At 43.7% G+C, this 26,349-nt stretch overlaps 1 protein-coding gene across 1 annotated transcript in view; it reads left to right on the plus strand.

Annotated features, from left to right (window-relative positions):
• xrn1 (5'-3' exoribonuclease 1) overlaps positions 1-26,349 on the plus strand; it is a 151,115-nt gene that overhangs the window by 46,273 nt on the left and 78,493 nt on the right. The window contains exons 14-15 of the mRNA XM_084327733.1: positions 12,114-12,274; positions 12,916-13,033. Of these exons, the coding sequence (XP_084183859.1) occupies positions 12,114-12,274; positions 12,916-13,033 (279 nt within the window). The remainder of the gene's footprint in view (positions 1-12,113; positions 12,275-12,915; positions 13,034-26,349) is intronic.

A 26,349-nucleotide genomic window follows, 5' to 3' on the forward strand; every position in this document is an offset into this window, starting at 1 on the left:
GATATGGAAAAAAATCATATCGCGATAACGATATGATAATTTTATTTTATTTCTCGATATCGATAATTATCGAATTGTTATAAGTATAAAAGAAATTTAAAAAAACTTTTTTTTTTTTTATTTTTTTTTTAACAACAGATGTATGTTTATTTTGCAGCAATTCTTTGTCGTTGCTGCCATCTTTAGTGTTACAGCCCCTCACACTCCAGTTATCAGGCTGCAGCTGGTTTAAAAGCTAAAGTAAACCGGCTTCTCTGCTGGCTGTGGCTCCAGGGGAGTTGAACAGTTCTGGCTCTGCTAGTTTCTTTTCTATCTTTTGGCGCTTTTTTGGTGGACAAACCACCGCACATGTGCACCGTGACTCGTGACTGGAGTCTAGTTCTGCTAGCACACATAGCCTACTGTGTACAGACGGTTTCAAAATGTATTTTAAATTAGAAAGCAAACAAAATAAATGGACAAGAGAAAAAGATCTAAATTTGGTCAGTATTGTCATTTGGACAAGCAAAGCCATTACTTTAAGTTGCAGGCAAGAAAGACAAGTCTGTCCACTGTCTCTGGTTTTAAAACTGCCCTGTTGCAGGAAAAAAATTAAAAAAAATAAAAAAAAACGATTTTTCGATTTTTTTTAAATTTCTATATTCGATATAGATTATTAAAATATATCGCGATATTTATCGTTATCGTTATATCGCCCAGCCCTACGTGTAACACTAACTATATAACGTTAATGCCACAAAACGAATGTTTGTGTCATTTTAACAGCAGATACTTTCTTAAATGCCATCTTCCCGAGAGAGGGTGTTGACGGGGAGTTGTGTTATTAATAGCATTGAACAGCTAACCGAAAGCTAGCGTTAACTATTGTTAAAGGTTTAGCCATAACGTTACCTTGGCTAAAGTTGGGGCTATTCATAATCCAGCAATAATGGCTGCAGACCTGCAAGCAAAGTACAGCAAGTTGGCAAAGGAGTATTCCAACGCAAATCACATTTTCACCAGTAACGTTAGTCTTGCATCTCCCGGTAGCTAATGAACGGACTCGGAGTAATGCCTTGCTGCTATGGGTAATAATAATATGCTGATGTTATTGTCCGTGTAACACTAACTATATAACGTTAATGCCACAAAACGAATGCCTTGTTAATCATAAGTAGTTACTTTGATGCAGTAGCTTGTGTGTGTGTGTGGGGGACGGCGGGCGTTGTGCAGGTAGGTCGCGAGTGAATTTTATTTTTTTGCCTTTTGACGCTACACAAATTGATGGGTATTTATCGGCGACTGCTATCGGCACATTTGAGCTTATCGGCCGATAGGCCGATAGCAGTCAACAAGGCACTTATCGGCCGATACCGATACCCGACCGATATATCGGTGCACCCCTATTGGTAATGCTTCTGGAGTGCGAAGCTACAATAGATATACATCCAACCAGGGGGCGAAATTAAAGCCCGCCGCCCGCCAGGGGCGCTCAGTTTTTACCTTTTGGCGCTTGCCACTGGGGGGTCTCCCCGCCGTGTGGCGTGTAGACGTGTAGTTCATAACGATACTCTTATTTTGAAAATCTGTGCGGGTCTCATTTCCGCTCAAAGCGCAGCTCCAGTCATAATATCGATGGCTCCGGCAGTTAGCAACATTCAGTTCGTATGATACTCTTATTTTGAAAGAAACCGTGGCAATGAGTCATATCTGCCCAGCCCTGCAGCGGGATACTATTGGCTTCTGCTCGTATCAACACAGAGGCAGTCTGCTCTAGTCTAGACCGGACCTCCATGAGCTACCGTTACTGTTTAAACAATGACCCAGTCAACTATTCACTTTTAGTTTAATACATGACGAGGCATTGTCTAACGGTATCTAGCTGGCTAGCTACTGATATCAACAAATGCTCCAGCAATAGTCGACTCGAGTGCATAATACCTCCGTTCCCTCGTTAGCTAGCTCACGTTAGCTAGCTCACGTTAGCTAGCTCACGTTAGATCTATATGTCCCAGTAAACTAAATTGTCTTAACGTTACCTAGCGGGCTAGCAGTAGCTACAGATAGCTCCTGATATCAATGTCTTATAACATTGATTCAATGCGTATTGTAGCTGAGGGCTTTATGAATGTGATTTGACCAAAGAACCCTAACATTATACCAATAGGGTCCAGCTGCAGCGCCGGAGAATCCTTGCATGCTGAATGTAGAGTATTAGTATAGGGTCCCGCTGCAGCACAGGAGAATCCTTTTTGGAGCTGGAGGCTACTAGAGTACACACAGACAGTGGAGCTGTTTGCAGATAGCGAGCATTTTGACTTATTGCGTGGTGGCGATGTCTCGCAGATAATACAACTACAAGTATGATTATATAATATATATTTTATTTAAAAAAATTTTTTTTATATAAAATATATATATATATATTTTTTTTAATCAAAAAAAATTGGCAGGTAAGAAATATGCTTGGCGGGTAGATTCTTCCCATCTACCCGCCACTGGCCGGTGAGTCAAAAAGTTAATTTCGCTCCCTGCATCCAACTATTGAGGTCCCGTTGAGAGCCGAGCTTAAAAACATACATATATACAAATAATAATCCCCTAATTCCCCCTCCCTCCGGGAGTCGTACAGGACTGTGTATGACTCCCTCCCTTAAGACACCGGGTTGCCCAAATTGAGCTTAATAACCCTAATCTTCCTATGCTAATTGCCATAGGATCTAAAACTTTCATTCTAATTCAATAGAATGTCACTTTTGGTCTTGCGCCTTCCCATTAATGTAATAACAATAGTGTGAAAAATGAAAAATATACCTTCATTGATATATTCATTTGAACCTTCTACTAACTTATGTTGGAACCATCAGAAAAAAGAAAAGAGTGGAGAAAAATACTAACACCATAAAAAAGTGAGAATTAAAATAAAACTCAACAGAGAAAAAATAAGTAAGAAAAAAAAATAAAAAAATTTAGAGCTAAATTATGCAAATCCCTAAAGCAGTGGAGTAATTGTTTAAAATATTAGAATAACCTTGTCATGCTTATACCTTTAGATGTGGCTGATGTTTTTAAAACCTTATTGAGCTTCCGTCACTGGATCATATGCATATAAATACCGGATGTTAAAGTTACAGGCCTTCATTGTATGATTGCAGTATATTCTAGAAGGTTGTAGAATACCCTTGTAAATCCGTAAACACTGCCGTTATGTTCCAGAATAATCTTCCTACCCAGGAGTTGTGACCTACTAGTGTTTTCCAGCATATTCCATTGTGCCCCGAGTAGTCGAGAGAGTCCAGAATATTCCAGTGTTCCCAATGTCAATATTGGATTATTGCCTCCTCAGAGACCAGAAGTCTATAAATATAATGCCTATCGATCCGTATTAAACACTTTGTGCCTCAGTGTTGCCAACATGCATAACAGCTGTTGCTTTTGTTGAGCCGTGGTAGTCATTCTAATAAAAATAATAAAATACAAAGAGTAAAAAAATTGAGAAAAAGAGAGAGATGATTAGGCTTATCTTCTGATTCGATGTTGCGACCGGCCCCGGGGAACCAGTTTCATGTTTCTTCATGTATTCATCGGCGTCTTTAGGCAAGTGTAATCCGAGCCTATTACCATTTTTCCCCCAAGATGGATAGGAGGGCCGGGTACCTAAGGCTTGGCTTAAGATTTCTCTTGTATAATCTCTGCAGCACATCCTTGTAGGGGACACGTAGAGCAATGGCCTCCTTGCATAGATCCTCGTAGAAAAACATGGTTTGTCACCATATTTCAGTTTCCCCCATTGATTGCGTGCCCCTCTGATGATCGCATCTCTTATTTCTGTCTTGCGCAGAGTAGCAATGATAACCCTCGGCCCGTTGCCTTTTTGGTCTCGTGTACCGACTCTGTAACATTGGTCCACTAACGGCGCTGTGGGTAGGATATGTGTACCTAGAATTCCTGCTAACACAGTTGGAAATAAGTCGTCTGTGCAATTGACTGATTCATCCAATCCCACAATACGGATATTATTTCTACGGTAGTAGCGTTCGATCTCGAGCCGCCTCTCCATTGCTTCCTTTTCGATGTCTTGTATTTTCTTCAGAAGCGCTTTCTCCACCTGTTTTATCTCCTCCGCTACCTCTGTGAATCCATCGTTAACAGTCTTCTCGTTCTCTTGTACTTTCAATGTAATTCCTAGCACCGTGTTCTCCACTGCAGTGATTCGCCCGGCCTGTTCCGCGGCCGCTTTTATAACCTCTTCGAATTTAGCATCGATGTGTACTTTGAATTCGTCGATGTGTAATTTGAAAGCGTCCATCTGATCCTTTATCAGGCTAGTCAGAGACCTGAAATCGGGTTGTGTAACTTCCCCGTTTGTCGGGTTGTGTAACTTCCCTGTTTGTATCAGTTGAGGTTGTAGGAGCATTGGGGAACACGGTGGATTTAACGGAAATTTTCTTCTCAAATTCAACTGCTTTCTCTCTCACGGTGTTTGTCCCCGTCGTTACCGTTATATCGTCGACTGCTGTCACCCTCTCGGGGCTAGTCGTCTTCGGTCCCGGTATGTTATCCGCTACTGTCTCCCCGACGGGGCTAGTCAACAACGGTGCTGTTGTACTGGCGGCTGCTGTATCATGAGAGCGTGTCATGACTTGCGCCGTTGTACTGTCTGTTCCGAGTTTCTTTCCACTCTTTTTCTTGTCCTTAGGTTCCATGTTGAATCTTTATTTATTTTGATATAGTTAGTAGAAGGTCTTATTTAATATATACGATGTGGTTTAATTTCATTAGTGTTGTTCAAATAAGGTTTTTAAACGAAATTAACGTTGACGGGAGCGGAGCTGTAACCAAACGCGCCTGCTACATATTGCTGTCAAACATAAACATAAAATGAGTTTATATGCGGACGACGTAATACTGTTCATGCAAAACCCCAACACCACATTGCCTCATCTGCTCAAGTTGATTGAGGACTTTGGAGATTTATCGGGATTTAAGATAAATTGGCCGAAGTCGGCTTTCCTTCCACTTAACGCCCCTGCAAAAAAAATATAACCCTCCCAGAAGAGATACCTATGGTAAAACACTTTAGATGTTTGGGAGTTGAAATATTCCCTACCATAAGCCAAACGGTGAAGCACAATTACATAAAAATCCAAAACAAAATCAAAGACGACCTTGACAGGTGGTCAAAACATAAAAACTCAGTACAGGCACGGGTATCAATAATTAAGATGGACGTCCTACCTAGAATCAACTTCTTCAGCTCAATGCTACCGTTACCCCCTCAATTACACTCCTCCACATACAAATTTATTTGGAATAACAAACCACCATGTATAAAAAGATCCACCGCACAGAGAAACAAAGCAGACGGTGGTATGGCATTTCCAGATTTTTTCCACTATTTTAAGGCGTACACTTTAAGACCACTGACAACATGGTTTGATCCCCAAGCATTAGTATCCTGGAGAAATTTAGAAGAAAATATAGTAGCTCCACATAGACTGAAGGACATAGCATACACCAAATTATCAATTAAGCAATGCGAACGGAAATTTGGCCCCATAATTACTCATGCGATCAGGATATGGCGTGAAACGCAAAAAAAATATTCTAACCCACATAAATGGCATAATCATACTCCCTTATTCAATAACAATGCACTCTTGATTGGAAAACGACCTATAAGATTCCCTATATGGGAAAAGCAAGGCATACACTCATTAGGAGATGTTTTCAACAAACAGGGTTTTTGTAGCTATGAAGAAATACGCAAACATTTTTATCTCACCGATTCCACATATTATTTTTACGCTAGGGCTGGGCGATATGACCAAAAACGTTATCGCGATAAAATTATAAAATAATTTTCATATAATTCGATATCGATAATTATCGTCGATATAATGTCCGTCAAGTTTAATTAACTTCTTATGCTGCTGCGAATGTCTCAAGTCGAGTTGATGTCGTCATCAGTCTGCGCACGTTAGCCGACAAGCGGAGTATCTCATGACAATAAATATGACACTAAAATACTCTCTTCCGCCACAATATATTGAAACGAGGTCCACTGTATATCCCACACTACCATAAACGTGGCCTCAGAATTCAAAACACACACATACTCGGCACGTAAATATATAAAAACAGCGACGTGCAAGCTAGTTAACCTAGCCAGCCTGTTGGTTCTAAGCGGAGTATTCCATGACAATGTGCTAAATATGACACTAAAATACTCTCTTCCGCCACAATATATTGAAACGGCGTCCACTGTATATCCCACACTACCATAAACGTGGCCTCAGAATTCAAAACACACACATACTCGGCACGTAAATATATAAAACAATGCCGTGGAAGCTAATTAGCCTAGCAAGCCTTGTTGAGTGAGTCCTACCTCCTTCCGGGTCTCGGCCATCTCCTTCACTGATTGGTTGTTAGCTGTTGTGCGTAAGTACGTCATCACGTAACGCTGGTTGTTGTTAGTGAGTGTGTTGAGCCGAGGCTGAACGGGAGATAGAGCGGAGCCAAGCTTGGAAAATCGATATATCGAAACTTTGCGACCACGTTTCATGTTTATTTCGAGGAAATAATTTATCGCGATAGTTATCGTTATCGTTTTATCGCCCAGCCCTATTTTACGCACAGTTATTGTTATGTTTGAAGGCTCACGGTGGGTGTTCCATTAAAGATACCAATTGTACACCACAGATACCACAAATTATTCTATGAAAGAGAGACATCAAGAGGTTTTGTTTCAGATTTTTATCATCAATTACTAACGTCCTCGTCCTCGTATGAAACCCTCCACCTAGACTCAGTCTGGAGGAGGGATATACCAGACCTGGAAAAAGATTTTGATTGGCAAGAAGCCTGGGCAAATGTTCGATTTACATCAAGAAACCCGGACCATCAACAAATCAATCTTAACTATATTCACAGGACATACTTGACTCCTATAAGACTGAACAGAATGGGTCTTAAACAAGACTCCAAATGCTCCTTATGTACAAATGGGAACGAGGGGACATTTATGCACATGTACTGGGACTGCCCACCAGTTAAGATATTCTGGAAAGAAGTGACCCAGCAATTATCAAATCTCTTAACTCTGAATATACCTGTACACCCCCCTGTATTACTGCTGAATGATGTTTTTGAGTGTGCAGTACACCCACAGCTAAAGAGATTGGTTTTATCGGGTATCACAGTGGCTAAAAAGCTGATAGCATCACGATGGTTTCAACCAGAAAAAATGTGCCGGAAGGTCTGGACTATTACATATCTCGATGTGATTTATCAAGAAATATCTACAGCAAGAATTTTGGGTCTCAATGAATCCAAAATGACAATGTGGTTAGAAGTGGTGGAGAGAATAAAAGCTAGCATATAATGGTAGTGTCTGGTTAGGAGCGAGGGATAATGGATGGATTATCCAATGGGGAGTCCGGGAGGGGGGGGTACGAGCTAGAGCATATGTGTGTAGGGTAATGGATAGCAGGTATTAGTTTCAAGTTCAAGTTTCTTTAATAGTTGTCATACAGAAGTACAGAATACTTTTATACAAAATGCTTCTTACTGTTACGCTCCAGAGACTGTGCAAGACAAGATAAGTATGAAATAAAATAACATAGTATAGCATGTAAATTAGAAGTAAAAAAAAAAAAAGTCACAGTGTTCAGTATAGACATATGTACAATGTTCGATGCAGAATAGACGTAACTGAGTTACCATATAATATACAATACTGTGCAGTGTACTAATATACAATACTATATAGTGCAAGGCAGAAATGGGATGAGGTGCAATTTAGGTACAATTTACAGTAGGTGTACGAGTTGTAGTGCAAATCCTTTATCAATAAATATAAAGTGTGTTTGTGTGATCTAAAGTGTGGAGAGTGGGTGCTGCAGTGTGTTTGTTTAAGTGAGTGTGTGCGTGTGGGTGTGTGTGCTGTGTGCATTTGATGGTTGTTGCATAGTGTTTATTGTTCGTTTAGCAGCCTGATGGCCTGGGGATAGAAGCTTCTTCTGAGTCTTTCTGTGCTCGCCTTAAGACTCCGGTATCGCTTGCCTGACCGCAGCAGTTCAAAGAGGCAGTTGTTCGGGTGGCTCGAGTCCTTAATAATTCTCTTAGCCTTCCCCTTGCACCGCTTGTTGTAAATGTTCTGGAGGGTGGGAAGCCCCCCTCCAATTGTGCGTTCGGCTGAACGTGTCACTCTTTGTAATAATAATAATAATAATAATTCATTTAATTTATATAGCGCTTCTCAATAACCCGAAGTCGCTGACAGTAGTCGGGAGCAGGGGTACAAACAAAGAAACGAAAGCAAAGAAACAAAAACAAAACAACAAAGAAACAAAAACAAAAGGAACATGAGACCATGGGGGGAACGGGGGAGACAGCCTGATGGCACAAAAAAAAGACTGGAGACATATCAATCAGGTTGGAGGGGAGGGGGGGGGGTTTAGGGGTGGGGGGGGTTGAAGGCAAGGGAGAACAGGTGGGTTTTGAGGCAAGCTTTGAAGGTGGAGAGTGTAGGGGAGTCTCTGATGGACTGGGGGAGGGAGTTCCAGAGTCGGGGTGCAGTGCGAGAGAAGGCCCGATCTCCGAAGTTTTTAAGCTTGGATGTCGGGACAGTGAGGGAGGCAGTGGAGGAGGACCGGAGGGAACGGGTGGGGCGGTAGGGGAGAAGGAGATCAGTCAGGTAGGGGGGGGGCAGGCTGTGGAGGGCTTTGAAGGTGAGGAGTAGTGTTTTAAAGTTAATGCAGTGTTTGATCGGGAGCCAGTGGAGGGAGTGGAGGACAGGAGTGATGTGTTCGCGGGACCGGGTGTTAGTGAGGAGGCGGGCGGCTGAATTTTGGACCATTTGCAGTTTATGGAGGGAGCGGGAGGTGATACCAGTGAGGAGGGAGTTGCAGTAGTCCAGTGGTTTAATGTTTTCAGAACTGTGCAAAACAAAGAAAAAAAAATATCAAGGGTCCCATTTCACTTGTTATATTTCCACATTTGAGTGTTCTTCAGTTCTTTTTTTTTTTCATTCAGTGTGAGAAATCCAGTCTCTGTTGAGCTTTAACAAGTCCATCAAAGTCAGGTTGCATGTCTGAGGTGGAGATGCGAAGCACAGCTGCAGATGTTCATCAGTGAGAGAGGATCTGTACCTGGACTTGGTAAACGTCATGACTGAGAATGTCTGTTCACATATGTAGGTGGATCCAAAGAGAACCAACATCTTCTGAGCATGTCTCCTCGTGTTTGGAAAGTTCTCCTCCTTGAGAGCAGAGTAGAACTCTAGCAGTGATGCTGACTTAAAGTGCTCTTTCAGTAGTGAATCAGACTGCAGGTCAATGAGTTCAAGCTGAACAACTATCAACACTGCAGGTAAAGGGAGAGGAAACCAGCTGCATTTCATCCTCAACCTTTTTGAAATCTTGAAAACGCCTTGAAAATTCATCATGCAGTGCTCCCAACATGGATGAGTACCTGTGCCGGTGATCAGCTGATGGTTTGACTTCTTTCAGGGTTTTCATGTGTTTGAGATTGTTGCTGCCTAGTTGCCTTTAAATGAATTGCAACTTTGTCATGAAGGCTTTCACATGGCTATGCATTTCATGAGCAAAAATGCCCTTGCCCTGCAGTTGTGTGTTCAGTAGGGATGGGTACCGTTCACATTTGAACCGATACGGTACCGGTACCTGTGAATCGATACCGGTACCCAACGGTACCTTTTTTCTGTACTTTAGTCTCTAAAAATGTAATCTACCTACCTCAGTTGTGAAAAAAAAATCCAAACTTCAAATAACCACACTTTCGACCGTTCTCGGCTTGCCCCGACTGCTTTGTTGTTGAATCAAGTCAAATCCTAGGTAAGCGTATATTGTGCGTGTGAACGTTGACACAAAAAAAAAAAAAAAAAAAAAAAAAAAAAAATTATTTTTAACACTTTGGTTGCCTAAGGTTAAATTAATGATATACCATAGATTGCCAGCGCTATTTGTCTATGGAGAAAGTCCCCTTCTTTGCAGGGCTATAACTTTTTAAATTCTATTGCTACATTGCCATTATTAGGGCCCATTCAAAGTCCTATATGTATTGTTCATTGTGTAGCAACGTTAAACTTTTTCATTCACATATTCATAGTAAAGTATGGTCTAATGTATAAGTATGTTTTCATCTCTTTCTGCAGCTTTCTCCAGAACGTGATATATAGCCCCAAATGCATTATATTGATGATGAAATACAGTTTGATGGCAATCAGCGCGATATAAAAAATTCCAACTAGACGTACTTCTAGAAGTTACTACACGTCATCTGATGTTGACCGGATGGGCGAGGGGGCGTTTATAATTCCGTGGGCAGCGTTATACCAATCATCTAATGTGGGTCAAATGTTGATAATATCAGTTATTATCGAAGACGGTAACGTTACACGCTGAAACTCACCCCAGTCTCCGCGCGCCGTTGGGCGATCATCGTCGAGTAGAAATTTTATCATTATGGGATATATTATTACCCGGTCCATCTCCAGCTTGTATAATGGTATATACGTCCAAATCATGTTGTTTATCGAGTTATTGGCAATCGATCGCTATGTAGTGTGACGAGCTAGAGTGCCGGAACCTATCCCGAGTGGCCGGAAGCAATACGGACATCTAGCACAACCTCTACTGCGCTTCCTGTTAAGCGGTTGCGCGATCGGCCACCAGATGGCGCTCCTGAACCGCCAGAGAGCTCAGTGGGTCCTGCTGGTGTATCTCAGGCCAGCGGAGGGACATTATGAATCCGATCGCAGATTTTTGAAATATTGATATAAAGACGACGTACAGCGTCCCCCGGCAACTTTAGCATGGCCAGCAAAGACGTCTAAAGACGGCTCCCGGCAGTCAAAGTGTTAATTATCATGTAATCTTTCGCGGGCCGGTCAGAATCATCCCGCGGGCCGTATCCGGCCCACGGGCCGTACAATGCCCAGGTCTGTCATAGATCTAGCCTCTTAATTTTGCTCTCAAAGTGCACCAGATTGATGCATTTAACTTTAAAACTTAAAAAAATAGAGGGGCCTAGGTTCACCCACCACCACAGTCTCACTAAATCCTGTGGGAAACACTGAGGATACATTTTTTTTTACGGCTGTGGGTAGGGCATTCCACATTGTTGTGGCATAATTGCGAAGCGTGTTTAGTCCCTTGTTTGTATGATTACAAGCTTTTTATTTCATGGTTCAAAGTAATGGGAAAAGGGTGCTAGCTCGCCATCAATCAGAAACTAGCCACAAGACTTGCATTCACGCTCTCCAGCACACAGCCTCCCTGCCTGGCACAACAACCACAACAGTAGGGTCTATAGTCACAGTCAGGACAGTAGGCTCTAAAAGTAGGCTCCCTTAAAACGCTAACGTTATTAAAAAAAAAATACAGTGGAGGTTAAAATAAGAATATGACTTGCCCTGAAAAAAAGTTCAGTCAGGAGATTTATTTTTGCTTTAATCCCTGAGTAACCGTCTGATATTGTCAGTTACCATGCGACCTCTTATAAAGCCAGTTTGATCAGGGTGAACTAGGGATGTCATATGCCTTTGAAGTCGGATGGCTAGAACCTTGGCATATAGCTTGAGATCGGCTCCGAGGAGACTTAGGGGCCTATAGCTGCCACATTCAGTGGGGTCCTTATCTTTCTTGAGTAAAACAGATATAAGCGCCACTCTCTCCCTCTTCTATGGTCTCCCCCCCCCCCCCTCCCTCTCTCCTAGGAATGAGACAATAGGCTTTACCTCACAATATAATTTGTTACACGATATGGGGGTTCACCATGAGAAGGGAGTTTTCCAAGGAGTTGTTGTTGTAACATCACATTGGTGATTGCGCCCTCTGCTGTTCAAACTGTGTAATGGGTGACGGAGAGCTGGTAAAAGATTGGCATGTCATCTAATTTGGGATTACTACTATGGCAGAATACAACGAGGCTCATATTGTAGTGTTTTTTTCTGCCCCTTGATACGTGTTGTATCATTGATACATTTAATTTAGTGTATTTTCCCCATCTCTATTATCTCCCTCTCATCCACCTCATTCTCCCCCGCTCTGCCTGTCATACACAATATCCATTTGCACTATTTAAGCGTGTGTGTGTGTGTTTTCCAGAGGTGCTTGCTTGCGGCAATGGATCCCTTCAATGACGCCATGACCCAAGCAGAGAAGGCCAGGAATCGTCATACTGAGTGTGCTGTTTATACCCATGACTCTGAGATGGACTTTCCATACAACTCTACCCTGTTCCCCAATATCACACACTGTCATGCCAGGTAAATACTACACCTATAAGACTTAGATATAGACTAATACTGTATGATATATAGACTTTACATACAACTCTACCCTGTTCCCCAATATCACACACTGTCATGCCAGGTAAATACTACACCTATACGACTAAGATATAGACTAATACTGTATGATATATAGACTTTACATACAACTCTACCCCCCCCCCCCCAATATCACACATATAACTCTACCCTGTCAGACCTGTTCCCCAATATTGCACACTGTTATGTAAATACTACACCTACGAGGAGACTATGATATATACCGTAATAATGCTATATAATACATGATAATAGACTGATACACACTTTACATACAACTCGTATACAAATTTGGTTGCATGTAAATTCAGGAACAGATGTTGGATCACACGTAACCAAAAGGTAGTGCCAGGTGCATGACAGGACCATAAGGAAAAGAGAACAGCATCTGTGAAACTTGCCAGAATGCACCACCATGTGTGACTGTGAAAACAACTGTATATCTTGATCTGTTCATCCTGTAATGCTGCTTCTAATCACTCCTAATTGTAAGTGTGTTGTGTTGTGTTTGTGATGTATTCAAACTGTCCTCCTGAACGCTCCTAATAGTAAGTGTGTTGTGTGCTGTATTGCTGCAGGGCCGTACCAGTTCCCATGGACGAGTGGCACGTGTCACTAAACCACGTCGGACGCTGCATGGACCGCTCTGCGCTCTACTTCTGTGGCTTCCCGACCTTGCAACACATCAGACACAAGGTGTGGGTGTGGCTAGAGCAAGGGAAGTGTGTTGATGCACCGGTGGTCTGTTTGTTCTGTACATGGCAGGGTTAGAAATTTAAAAAAAAAATCAATGGCTTTTTTTGCCCCCCTTAATTGATTTTCGGGGGCTTTTTTTTGTATTTCGGGGGCACTGAATTTTTATGATAAACTGTTATTAAACATCCTTACATCCACATAAACATCCTTACATCCACATTTTTTGACAGTCTTCGTCCCGCGGACAAAAAGATCCACACAAGCTCCTCGAACACTAGCCGTGTTTGCAGCCGGAGTCTCACGACAAGTGTAGGCGCCGTAATGGAGGTCTCTTTATTATCATTCAGTATTCTATTTGTGTTGTATTATTAGTTGTACTGTCACTTTAGGTGGTGGGCGTGCTCACGGGGGTGTGGCGCTAATGGGAGTGTTTTTATGGTCATTCACCTTTTCACGTTGGTTGACAGTTCACTGAGGTTGACAGTTCACGGAGAGAGGGGGTGAGAGTTAGTAGAGCATATTTTCTTTTGACCGCAAATCGCAATTGAAGAACGCAACCACACACAAGATAGTTCTAAGAACGTGAGCGTGTTTGTCCATTAAGGACCGGTTGTGCCACACGCAATATTGAAAGCACTCAAGCACGCAAGAACGCATCAGTATTAGTGTATGTTAAATAAGGGTATTTTGTTTGTCTCATGAAGCGCAAGATTAAAAGCCTCAAAAGTATTTCCTGGACGTGGAACGGAGTTATTTCACGATGCGCGTCAATTGTTTGAACTCCTCTACTCAGCCCCTCGGCACTACCTGTCTATGACAGTCTACTGCCGCAACATAGTCAAAAGAAACGAAGCAGGCAAACAAAAGCTGCAGAGCCAGCGGCGCTATCAGGTCCGGTCTGGGGACCGCTCAGCAGCGCCACCCACCCAATGGCTGAATTGCCAATGGCTGAATTAGAGTACTGCACTGTGCGGGCACAACTGTGAGCTCTGCGGCTCCGCAGCTGCACGCCTCTTGCTAATCCAGCACCAAGCTGCCGCACCGCCATTCTCATCAGCAAAACACAGGTCGCGAGGGAATCATTCTCACAGGACATTATGACCGGAGATATTTAAATATGTCGGGACTTCAACAGAATATATATAATTAGTAAACTGTCGGGGGCATTTTGTGCCCCCCTTAACTGATTTTCGGGGGCATTTTGTCCATTTTCACGGGCATTATTGCCCCAAGCCCCCGTTCATTTCGAACCCTGGTACATGGTCCAGCACTTAGTTAATTTAAAATGTGCTCTTTGTTGCTTTAAAATCTAAGTGTTTTTTATGTCATAGTATACTGTTTGGGGGGAGGGGGGGGGGGGGGATCGGTAAATCAGTTTTCCGGTACAAATTTGAATCTGATATGACATATTCATGCATGTCTTTATTATAGTTATATATTATAGTTATATAGGGTCATCAAAGAGAAGTCGCCTATTCTCAATCCTTGCCCCACAATGGTGGAATGAACTACCCACCCCAGTTAGGACAGCCGAAACACGTCCAATCTTTCGCCGTCGACTAAAGACGCACTTCTTCAACCATTATCTGAAAAAAAAAAAGAAGAAAAAAAAAAAAAAAATTATCTAACCCTAACTAACCATACTGTCATGCACTTGTCCTAATAAACTAACCTACACTGTAGCACTCAACACTTTGATGAACATTGTTACTCAGCTGATAGAGTTGTGCCCTTCCTGATGGCTTGTCGTACAGAACTTGTAAGTCGCTTTGGATAAAAGCGTCAGCTAAATGACTAAATGTAAATGTAGTTGAAACTAGGGCTGCCGCGGTATTGGTTTTTTCTCACCGCACAAATTTGCGAAGCCATTCAAACCGCCGTGGTAACCGCAAACATAAAATAAATTTTTTTAATGTTAAAATAATTGGTTCCTAAATAAACTTTTCGAATGCATTTATTTCTATAGACTGGTGTACGTTATTCTGAGATGATGATTCATCTGTATCTGGATAACCAATGCACCGAGGCAGGTAGCGTTTTGTCGAGGCAGGTAGCGTTATGTCGGGAACATTTATATCTAAAGACTGGTGTATTTTTCTTCCACGAAAAATGGAGCCTCTAATAACTTATTGCCAGAGACGTAAAAGTCGCTGTAAAAGATGAGCTAAAAACACAGACAACGCCATTTATACGTTATTCTGAGATGATAATTTATCTGTATCTGGATAACCAATGCACCGATTTTGACGAGGCAGGTAGCGTTATGTCGGGAACATCTATATATAGACTGGCGTATTTTTCTTCCACGAAAAATGGAGTCTCTAATAACTATTATTGCCCAAGATGTAAAAAATAAGCTAAAAAACGCAGAAAACGGCACTTATACGTTATTCTGAGATGATAATTTATCTGTATCTGGATAACCAATGCACGGATTTTGCAGAGGCAGGTAGCGTTATGTCGGGAAAATTGATATCTATAGACTGGTGTATTTTTCATCCATGAAAAATGGGCTCAGTCTAATAACCATTATTGCCGAGACGTAAAATACGCTGTAAAAGATAAGCTAAAAACGCAGACAACGCCACTTGTCTGCAGTCGAAGCAACATTTTAAACACCTGATTCAACTTAACTAGCCCTTTATTAGTTGAATCAAGGTGTGCTGGTGGTGGAATTTAACAAATACATGGAACGGCTGGGGTGTCTCGAGGAGAGGTTTGGGAACCACTGGACTAGAGCATACATTTGAGCCATCAAAGAAATTAAGCAAAAGTGGTTACCTGTGTTGAACTGGTTTATTTTTTAGAAAATAAAAAAACATAGTGGATTACTATTACGACTACTACCACTGCCAATACTACTGATACATCCCTATTGGCAAACTTTATATTTAAAAAAAATAGTCAATAGTATTTATATTTTTTATTATAATTTCTTTTTTTGGTTCATTATACAACTGTGGCGGGCCGCCACAGTCTAGGTAATTAATGGGAAACCCTGCATGTGTGCTTGTGTGTGGAGAGTTCAGTGTTCAAGACTGATGGCCTGGGGGAAGAAGCTGAGCCGAAGGGAGGAGGAATGATATGGGAGAGTGAGGAGGGAGGAGATGGGAGAGTGAGGAGGGAGGAGATGGGAGAATGAGAAGGGAGGAGGGATGAGATGGGAGAGGGAGGAGATGGGAGTGAGGAGGGATGAGATGGGAGAGTGATCCGGGATAATTCATGAAACGCTGAGTTATAGGGCGCTACGTGTATTCTACTATAAGTGTTGGCGTTTCTTGCCTGGACACGCTACTATTTCCAAATCAAATGTATATAATGGGTATTATGTTTCATCATGAATGCATGAAGGGGGGGCCGTCTTTTTATGCTTTGATGGCCAGTAACGGCATTTGTGTTGAACACTACAGAAGCCGATCAGCTGGATCAATATCAAAACATTATTGGATCAAGCTGAAATTGATGTCAGATAGTCCTTACCTCTGGTCGGGGATATTCCAAAAAGAATATTCCAATTGTCTGATCGCGATTTCCAGTATTGGTGTCCATCTGGTCCCGGACATAATTTGGCACAATTTATGGATTGAGTGTGCCAGATGCATTTCGAAGTGGTCGGCTGAAGCGATTCACTCGGCTCCGTCTAAATATAGCGCCGGGAGACATTTGAGTGTAACACAGGGTCTGGAACAGGGTTTACTGCACTCTCGATACTGCCACCTGGCAGGATCTGGTCGATACTGCACCCTCAGGGTCCCAGTATGCCTTCGAACTGCAACATACGGGTCCATGACATTGAATAGAATATTAAAGGGGACATGCATTGCTATTCCTCGCACTATTTGGGCAACTTTACACAATTCCTGTGAGTATTGAACACATCTGTAAGGTTTTATAAAAAAAAATGCATTGTTTTATATTTCTAATCAAGTACGCAAAAGCCACATTTTTCTCACGTTGGATTTCAGGCTGTGTTGGCCTGGCTCCGTCCATAAGTACTTTGAGTGACAGTTATCCACACAGTCTGCGACTGGCACAGAGAGAGAGAGAGAGAGAGAGAGATAGAGGAGGGGGATACTAATTAATTTCGCCGCGGGGGGCCATAATCCCACGGGACAATGCATTGGTAAGTTGTTTCAAAATGACAATATATACCCCTGTGAATATTATTGTACGGATCGGAATACGGGCGTGCGCGTGGGAGCATGCGCAAAGATATTACAGTGATATGCTGGTGCTCCCGACGGCGAGAGAGAGAGCGGGACACACGGAAGCACGGAGCACTTACACACAACCTGTGTAAACGCTCCGTGTGTGTGTTTGAGAGAAGACTGGTCCCCCTCTCTCTCTCCATCTCTCTCCCTCTCGTCCGCGGACGAGCGAGAGAGTGAGGGAGAGGGAGAGGGAGAGAGAGGCACCCGTCTTCTCTCAAACACACACACGGAGCGTTTACACAGGTTGTGTGCCTCGCAGTCAAAACCCGTTTGAGGAAGTGTCGGGTTACACTATGCACTCTCTGCCTCGCTCTGTTTGAGGAAGTGAAGATATTTCCACTCGCTCTGCTGTCGCTGTCAACCATAGAGGGGGCGCTAGTTATGCAAATCAGTGCTATATTCACGTCAGAAAAACGGTAAAATCAGAACAGCTTAGTTGAGTGATTAAGGTTAAAAAGATCTGCTTACCGTCTGGCGATCCCATCCATCTTTCTGGCAAATGCACGTTCTCTAGAGGGTAAGATGGACGATTTACGGGCGAGGGTCCGATTCCAGTGAGAGGTGAGGGACTGTAACATCATGTGCTTCACAGAGACATGGTTGAAACCAGCGACTCCGGATCACAGCGTCTCTCCCTCGGACTCCTTCACCGTCTTCCTAGCGGACCGTACAGAAGCCTCCGGTAAGAGCATCGGCGGGGGTGTCTGTCTCCTTACCAACAACGGCTGGGTAAGCCCAAAGGAGATCAAGATACTCTCCAGTTCATGCTCGCCGGACCTGGAACATCTGTGTCATTCAATGTCGACCATTTCATCTTCCCCGAGAGTTTACCGCGATCATCATGACGGCAGTATACATCCCTCCCCAAGCTAACACCACCAGGGCCCTGGCGGAGCTACAGGGACATCTCAACATCCACCAGATAAAACACCCAGACGCAGCCATGATTATAGCCGGCGATTTCAACCAGGCGAATATGAAGAAAGTGATCCCATCCTTTTTTCAGCACATCGCCTGCTCCACCAGGGGAGGAAATACGCTGGATCATTGCTACACCCCGTTCAGAGCCGGCTACAAGGCTGTACCGGCTCCGCCATTAGCGGGGGCTACAAGCACATCGGACCATGACTCCATCTAGCTTATTCCTGCTTACAGACAGCGTCACGTGAGGTAAAGAGATGGTCCGACCAATCAGAGGCCACGCTTCAGGACGCCCTCGAAGACGTCGACTGGGATATGTTTTTTTTTTTTTTTTTTTTACTTACATTTTTATTAACATTTATAGACAAACAACACTTACACAAAAATGGATCCCATAACACAATATGAAAGATTGCAGTGAACATAAATGGTTACATGAATAGCATTGTTGGTTATATGTTTCCACTACAGTTGTTTTTCCAGGCACTTAATACAAAGACTGATTGTATACCGCCCTTGAACACGTATAGACAAATTTAATACCTACTCAAAAGGATTAGATACTGACTAAGGTAAATATGTATGGTATGGGTCCAGTGACCCTCCTTGAATTTCTTTCTTCTCTTATCCTTCGCCCTTTCTATTTCTTTTATACTAAATTTCTCTTTGCTTTTTGATTCACCCATTTACAAACCACATCTTCCTTGATTATTAATACAACATTGTTAAACAGACATAAATAATAAAGTACAAAAAATGTAATACAATTGTAATACCCAAAAAAAAGAAAATCAGAAAATACTAACTAAGTCAAAAGTGTGTGACATGGGTTCAGAGACCCTCCTTGAACCTCTTTCCTCCTTTACCCTTCGCCCTCTTGTGATGCATTTGGTTCTTCCTCTGTGATGTCGTTTTCGTTCCCCTTGTAATCCTCCCACTTTCCCCATCTTTCTCCAAATTTCTCTTCCTGTAACCTCAGCATGTGTGTTATCCTCTCCATATCCTGTATCTCCTCCACTATTCCTACCCATTGTGCTATTGTCGGTGGGTCTTCTTTGTACCACAGTCTTGTTATTGCTTTTCTGGCCGCTATCAACATTATCTTTATTAAATATTTGTCCCCCCCTTGTATTCCCTCGTGTGTCAGGTCTCCTAAGTAAAGCACCAGTCCTGTTTGTGGTAACCCGTATCCTAATATTCTGATCATTGCCTCCCCTATCTCCTCCCAATATCCCTTCTGCTTCTGACATCCCCAGAATATGTGCGTGTGATTTGCCCCCTCCTTCCCACACATCCTCCAGCATGCTCTTTGTGTTGGTGCATATTTTCCCTTCAGCTCTGGGGTTATAAAGAATCTGATTATGTTTTTCCATCCAAACTCTTTCCATATCCTCGATCCTGTTGTTGAATGTTGCACCTCGCATATGTTCCCCCATTCCTTCCCTGTTATTCCTATCTCTAGTTCTCTCTCCCATTTCTCCCTTATATAATCGGTCGTGTGTCCCTTGCTGGTCATTATAGCCCGGTACAGTGCTGATATTACCCTTCCTTTCCCTCCTTCGTATGCCCTTACTATCATCCTAATTATTCCATTCTGTTCTTCTTCCTTGTCCCCTCTTATTTCTTTATTATAGTAATCTCTAATCTGTAGATATCTGAAGTGGTCCTTGTTTTCTAGTCCAAATTTCTCCTTTAATTTTTGTAGTGCTTGCATTTCCCCCTTCTCTATCATTTTGCATATCACTGTTGCCCCCCCCCCCCCTCTCCCACCTTCTGAATCCATGGTCCAGCCTCCCTGGTTTGAATCTCTTGTCATGTGCTATCCATCTCAGAACCCCTGACTGCTTCTCTAATTTGTGTGTTTTTACTACTCTGTTCCATATGGTCATGGTGCATTTGGTGATAGGATCTAACAGTCCCTCTTTTTCTTTGAACAGTTCCCTATCTCCCACCAGAGCTTGTACCTTGTATCCCTCCCCTTCTTTTTCAATGTCTTTCCATCTTGCCTCATATTTGTCGTTACACCAGCACGTCACTGCTCTCAGTTGCGCTGCATAATAATAATATTGTAGGCTGGGTACTGCCATCCCTCCCTCTTCCTTTGGTAGTTGTATTGTTTTATATCTGACCCGTGGTCTTCTCCCCGCCCATATGAACCTCGTTATCAGTCTGTCCCACTCCCTGAATTGATTCTGTGGTATTTGTATCGGTAGTGACTGGAACAGGTACAGTAACCTTGATAGTATGTTCATTTTAATGACCTCTATTCTTGAATTGAAGTCCAAGGGCATTACTGTCCATCTCTCTAAGTCTCTCTTGATGTTCTGATTTATCTGTGTATAGTTCGCCTCAAACAGTTTCCCCACCCCTCTCGTGATGTTCACCCCTAAGTATTTAATCTTGTCCATGTCCCATCTTATCCCGTACTGTTCCCTAATTTCCGTCGTTGGGGTATAGTTCCATGCTAAGGTCTGTGTCTTTGTCACGTTTAGTATGTATCCGGAGTAGTGGCCATATTCCTTCAGTAGATCCATCAGTGCCGGGAAGCTCTTGTCTGGTTGTCTCATGTATACTATCACGTCGTCCGCAAATAGGCCTAGTTTATATTCCGTTCCCTTTATCCTTACTCCCTTGATGTCCTCGGTCTGTCTGATCAGTTGCGCCAGTGGTTCTATGAAAACGGCGAAGAGCGTTGGTGAGAGACAACAGCCCTGTCTGGTAGCCCTCTCTAATCTGATTCTATCAGTCAGGCTGCCATTCACCTTAACCCTCGCTGTCGGTTCTTGATATAGCGCTTTGATCATCTTCATCGCCCTCCCGTTCAGTCCGAACCTCATCATTGTTTTATTAAAAATGTCCAGCTCACACTGTCGAATGCTTTTTCTGCATCTAGGCTAATCAGTACCGCGCTACCATCTTGTTTTTGTATCTCCTCTACTATGTGTAATGTCTTTCTCACGTTGTCCTGTGTCTGTCTCCCTTTAATAAATCCAGTTTGATCTTCATCTATAATGTCTGGCATAAACGTCTCAAATCTCTTTGATATTATCGATGTATACATCTTGTAATCCACGTTGAGTATGGACACAGGTCTGAAACTACTACATAATTCCCTATCCTTCCCTTCCTTCGGTATCGTGGTGATTATGGCTTCCTTCCACGAGGGGGGCATTTTGCCCTCTTCCATCGTGTGTCTGAACGCCGCCCCTAACATGGGTGCTAATTCCGTTCTAAATGTCTTGTAGAATTCCGATGGGAATCCGTCGCTCCCCGGAGATTTGTTTGTTTTTAGCTCTACTAATTGCCTCTTCCAGTTCTCGTTCCGTAATTATTTTATTTAATTCTTCATTCTGTTCTTTCCCTATCGATGGTAACTCTAGCTTCTCCAGATATGCTTCTATTTCCTCTTCTCCCACTGCTTTTGGCTGTGTGTATAGTCTCTCATAGTATTCTCTAAATGTCCTCTATTTCAGCTGGGTCTCTCAATATTTCATTAGTCTTTGTATCCCTTATTGTGTGTATCGTGTTCAACTTCTGTTGCGTCCTAATTATCCTAGCCAACAGTCTGGTCGCTTTTGGTCCCCCTTCATAGTACGTTTGTTTCATGAACCTCACTTTCTTTTCTATTTCCGTCAATAATTCCCTATTTATCCTGGCCTTTACTTCTTTGATTTCTCCGAGCGTTTCCTGTTCTTTTGATATCTGGTGTCTCCCCTCTAGCTTCTTCAGCTTCCCTATCAGATTGCGATATGTCTCCGTTCTGGCCTTCTTCAGCATTGCTGTCTTCTCCATCAATTTCCCCCTTATCACCACCTTCAGTGTGTCCCATAGAATGTTCGGATCTACCGCCCCGTTGTCATTTTCTTCCTTATACCTGGCTATCTCCTCCTTGATCTGACTCACCACCCCCTTGTTATTTAATATTCCTACATTTAGTCTCCAGATCGTGTTCCTCCGTCTCCCTTCTAGATCTACTGTCAGATATATGGCACTGTGATCCGATATGTCCGCTACTCCTATTCTGCTCTCCCGTACCCTGTAACTGTCCCCCGTCGTCATCAAAAAGTAGTCTATTCTCGCATATGTCACGTGCGGGTGTGAGTAATGTGTGTATTCCCTGTCCATGGCGTGCATTCCCCTCCAAACATCTATAATTCCCATTTCCGTCATCTGAATATTCATATATCTACTGATTTGTGTCCGTCCTTTTCCAGTACTCGTGGTGTCTAGGTCGTGATTCAGTACTACATTAAAATCTCCCGCGCATATCAATATCCCTTCTAGTTCCATCACTATCATCAAAAATGGTCTCATATAAATCCCTCTCACTCTGGGGGTGCATAAACATTCACTAACGTAACCATTTGGCCCTCCATTTTCCCCTTCACCAGAACAAATCTTCCCTCCTTGTCTCTTACTTCCTTGATCAATTCAAATTTGACTGTTTTTGATTAACGTGATTACTCCTCTCCTCAGGTTCCGTTTAAAGGAACTATAGTATGCATTTTCATATCCAAATCTCTTCAGTTTCTCATGATCCTGTGCTACCAAATGTGTCTCCTGCAAAAAAATCACTTCCATCTCACTTTTTTTACACTTCAACATCACTTTGCCCCTCTTTATCGTATTATTCATTCCATTAACGTTTAACGACATCATTTTTATACCTTTAACCTTTGTCATCTTTCTTCTTCTTTCGTCTATCAGTCCCCCCCATGTCACAGTCATTCCCCCCTCCGGTTGTAGCCTCCGCTCTCTTCACCGAATACATATAATGATTAACATAAATAAAAAAACATAAACTTTACATAAAGTGCTCCCAAGGCGTTCGGGGGGTCCCTGTGTCCCCCCCTGTCCCCTGCTGGTGGGTGAGGGGTAATTGCTCTCCTAGCGAGAGGCCCCCTCATGACGGCTTGGGGGTTTGAAACCCTTACCCCCAACCGCTCGTCATATTTGTCCAGCCTTCTTACTGTTTTTATTGCTGTCGAGCTCCTGGTCAAAAGCGCTCCGTCCTTCATTCTGATCAAAGACCCCCATTTCCTAGGTCCCTCTGTGTGGCTCATATGTTCCAATGTCCCTCCTTCCTCCCAAACACGTGTGTGGTGTCTTCTGTGTACCCCTTTTACTTTCTTTTCCTCCCCTCTATTTTCTATGTGATGTCCATTTATCCCCTTAATCCCTTCCAACTGTGTTACTCACCACGTGTGTCTATGTATTTGTTTCAATATGTTCTGTGTTCCGTCTATTTTACCTAATTATATTTCCATTTATTTCCTCCATCAGCATGTGTATTATGTGTCCATGTATACGTTATGTTCGTTCTTATATCCTGCCTCTACCTGGGAATGTGTGTTTATGTATATGTTATTTCAGTTTCTATATTTTGTCTCTATTTGTCTCCTCCCGCCTCCTCTCCCCTCCTTCTCCGTCTCTGGCCTCCTCGTCTGTCTCCGCCTTCGGTCTGTCACGTCTCACCTCGGCCTTCTCCTCTCTCCTCCCTCCTCTCCCGGGTTTCGATCTCCTACTCTGGTCCATCTGCGTGCTTTCTCCAATCTCTGCCGCAGGCTCAGCGTCTGGCCCTCCTGTCCCCTTCCTTCTCCGTCCTCCGCCATCTGCATCCCCCGTCGCCTCATCTCCTCCGCCGCCTCCCGCACCGTCGCGTACGTCACCGTCCCTTCCTTCCAGTGGATCCTTAGCGAGGTCATGGGTGATTGGAATTTCATTCCGTTTTCTTTCAGAATTCTCTTCAGTCCCGCGTAGGTCCTGCGTGTTATTGCTACCGCTGTCGAGTAATCGTGATCAAACGACAATCTTTTCCCCTCGATTTCTATCTTCTTGGTCCACGCGGTTCTGAGTATCAATTCCTTAATCTCAAATCTCAGAAAGTTAATAATCACCGCCCTCGGAGGTCTGTCCGGTTTCGGTCTCGGAGCCAACGCCCTGTGGGCCCTCTGTATCTCCATTTTTGTATCTCCAGTCCCGTCTCCTCCAGTTGTTCCTTGATAAGCTTTTTCACATATTGGGTCACCGATTCCCCTTCGACTCCTTCTTTCAATCCCCATATTCTGATGTTATTTCTCCGTGACCTCCCCTCCATGTCCGATAGCTTTGTCTCCATCTGTTCTTGTTGTTGAATCGCACATGTTAATACCTCGTGTATCTCTGTGTTCCATTCCTCCGCTTGCGCCGTTCTTGTCTGTAACTCTGTTACGTTTCTGTCCTGTTCCGCCATCTTCTCATCCACCCTTTTGAGTTCTGTATTCATTTCACCTCTGAAGTCCTCCTGTTCCTTCCTCAATTCCTCCCGTAACTTCCCTATATCGTTCCTTATCGTGTCCGTGTTCAGTTTTATCGTCGCTGTTATGGTCTCCAATATCCCGGCCTGCATGACCACGGCCCATCCTGGCATTCCCGTGCTTGTCCCAGCCGATCCCCCTCCTTCCTCCGCCTGACCCTTCTCGGTCTCGTTTCGGGGGCTCTGTTCCATCAAACTCTCCTCTTCCCGTGAGTCCTCCATTTCTCTCTCCTTCACAATTGCTTTTTCCTCCTTCCTTCTCGTTTGCATTTTCATTTTTAATCACTTTTCGGGTCCTTTTTTATCCGTTTTTTCACTCTTTTGACCAGGAGCTCCACCATGCATGTTACCCTTCCGCTCTCATACCGGAAGCCCGAATGGTGTATTTTCAAAGCATCGACTGGGATATGTTTCAAGGAAGCGGCAGTGACGTCAGCGAGTTCGCAGACACTGTTGTTAGCTTCATAGCAACCTTAGCTGATAGTATCGTCCCCACATAGAAGGCGAGGGTGTTCCTGAACCAGAAACCGTGGGTGGACAGTACTATCAGAGCAGCTCTGAAAACTCGCACCACTGCTTACAACCTCGGCAGAGAGACAGGAAATATGGAAGAGTACAAGACAACAGTCTACACTGCGCAAGGCTGTTAAACTTGCTAAGAGGACGTATGCTGACAAAATGGAGGCACAAATGGCACCGAATGACACAAGGCTTATGGCGGGGACTGAGGACGATACGCTCGGTTTGGGGCAAACGGTGTCGCCGCTAGCTCACCAGCTAGTGACGTCACTGGCGCGCCGGCTGTGATGCAGGTGAATACCAGAAAGGCTGCTGGCCCAGATGGAATAACAGGACGCATACTTAAGTCCTGTGCTAACCAGCTAGCCCCTGTGTTCACCACCATATTTAATCTATCCCTGGCGGAGTCAGTGGTCCCTGCCTGCTTCAAGATGTCTACCATTATCCTGGTACCAAAGAAATCCTCCCCAACAGGTCTCAATGACTACAGACCGGTGGCACTCACCTCTGTGGCCATGAAATGTTTTGAGAGGCTGGTCAAGGATCACATTTGTGCCTCCCTCCCCAGTGATATGGACCCTATGCAATTTGCATACAGGCCAAACGGGTCCACTGATGATGCGGTCTCCCAAGTACTGCACAGCACCCTCTCTCACCTAGACCGCCAGAAGGGGTGCTATGTGAGACTGTTCATTGACTACAGCTCAGCGTTCAACACCATAGTCCCCACCAGACTGGTGGACAAGCTGATCGAGCTGGGTCTGAGCTCCGCTCTGATCGCCTGGATACTGGACTTTCTGAGTGAAAGACCCCAGGCGGTCAGGGTGGGGGGTCAGACCTCCAACACCATCACCCTGAGCATTGGGTCCCCCCAGGGCTGTGTTCTGAGCCCCCTGCTGTACTCACTATACACACATGACTGTGTGGCCAAGTTCAGCTCCAACTCCATAGTGAACGTTTGCGGACGACACAGTGGTGGTGGGGCTGATCTCGGACAACGACGAGAAGCCCTACCGGGAGGAGGTTTGAGGTACTGGAACGCTGGTGCCAGGACAACAGCCTGCTCCTGAACATTGGTAAAACCAAAGAGCTGATCGTGGATTTTAGGAGAAGGCAGCAGGGGACTCACACACCACTGAGGATAAACAGGGCTACTGTGGACAGGGTGAGCAGCTTCAAGTACCTGGGGGTCCACATCTCAGAGGATCTGACATGGACAACACACATAGACTCAGTCGTAAAAAAGGCGAAGCAGCGCCTCTACCACCTGAGACAGTTAAGGAAGTTCAGAGTATCTGGGAAGATACTCCAGTCCTTCTACTCCGGAGCTGTAGAGAGCATCTTGACTGGAAACATCACTGCCTGGTATG

The sequence above is a fragment of the Notolepis coatsorum genome (assembly GCF_963971535.1).
Source record: "Notolepis coatsorum genome assembly, chromosome: 13".
Taxonomy (NCBI): domain Eukaryota; kingdom Metazoa; phylum Chordata; class Actinopteri; order Aulopiformes; family Paralepididae; genus Notolepis; species Notolepis coatsorum.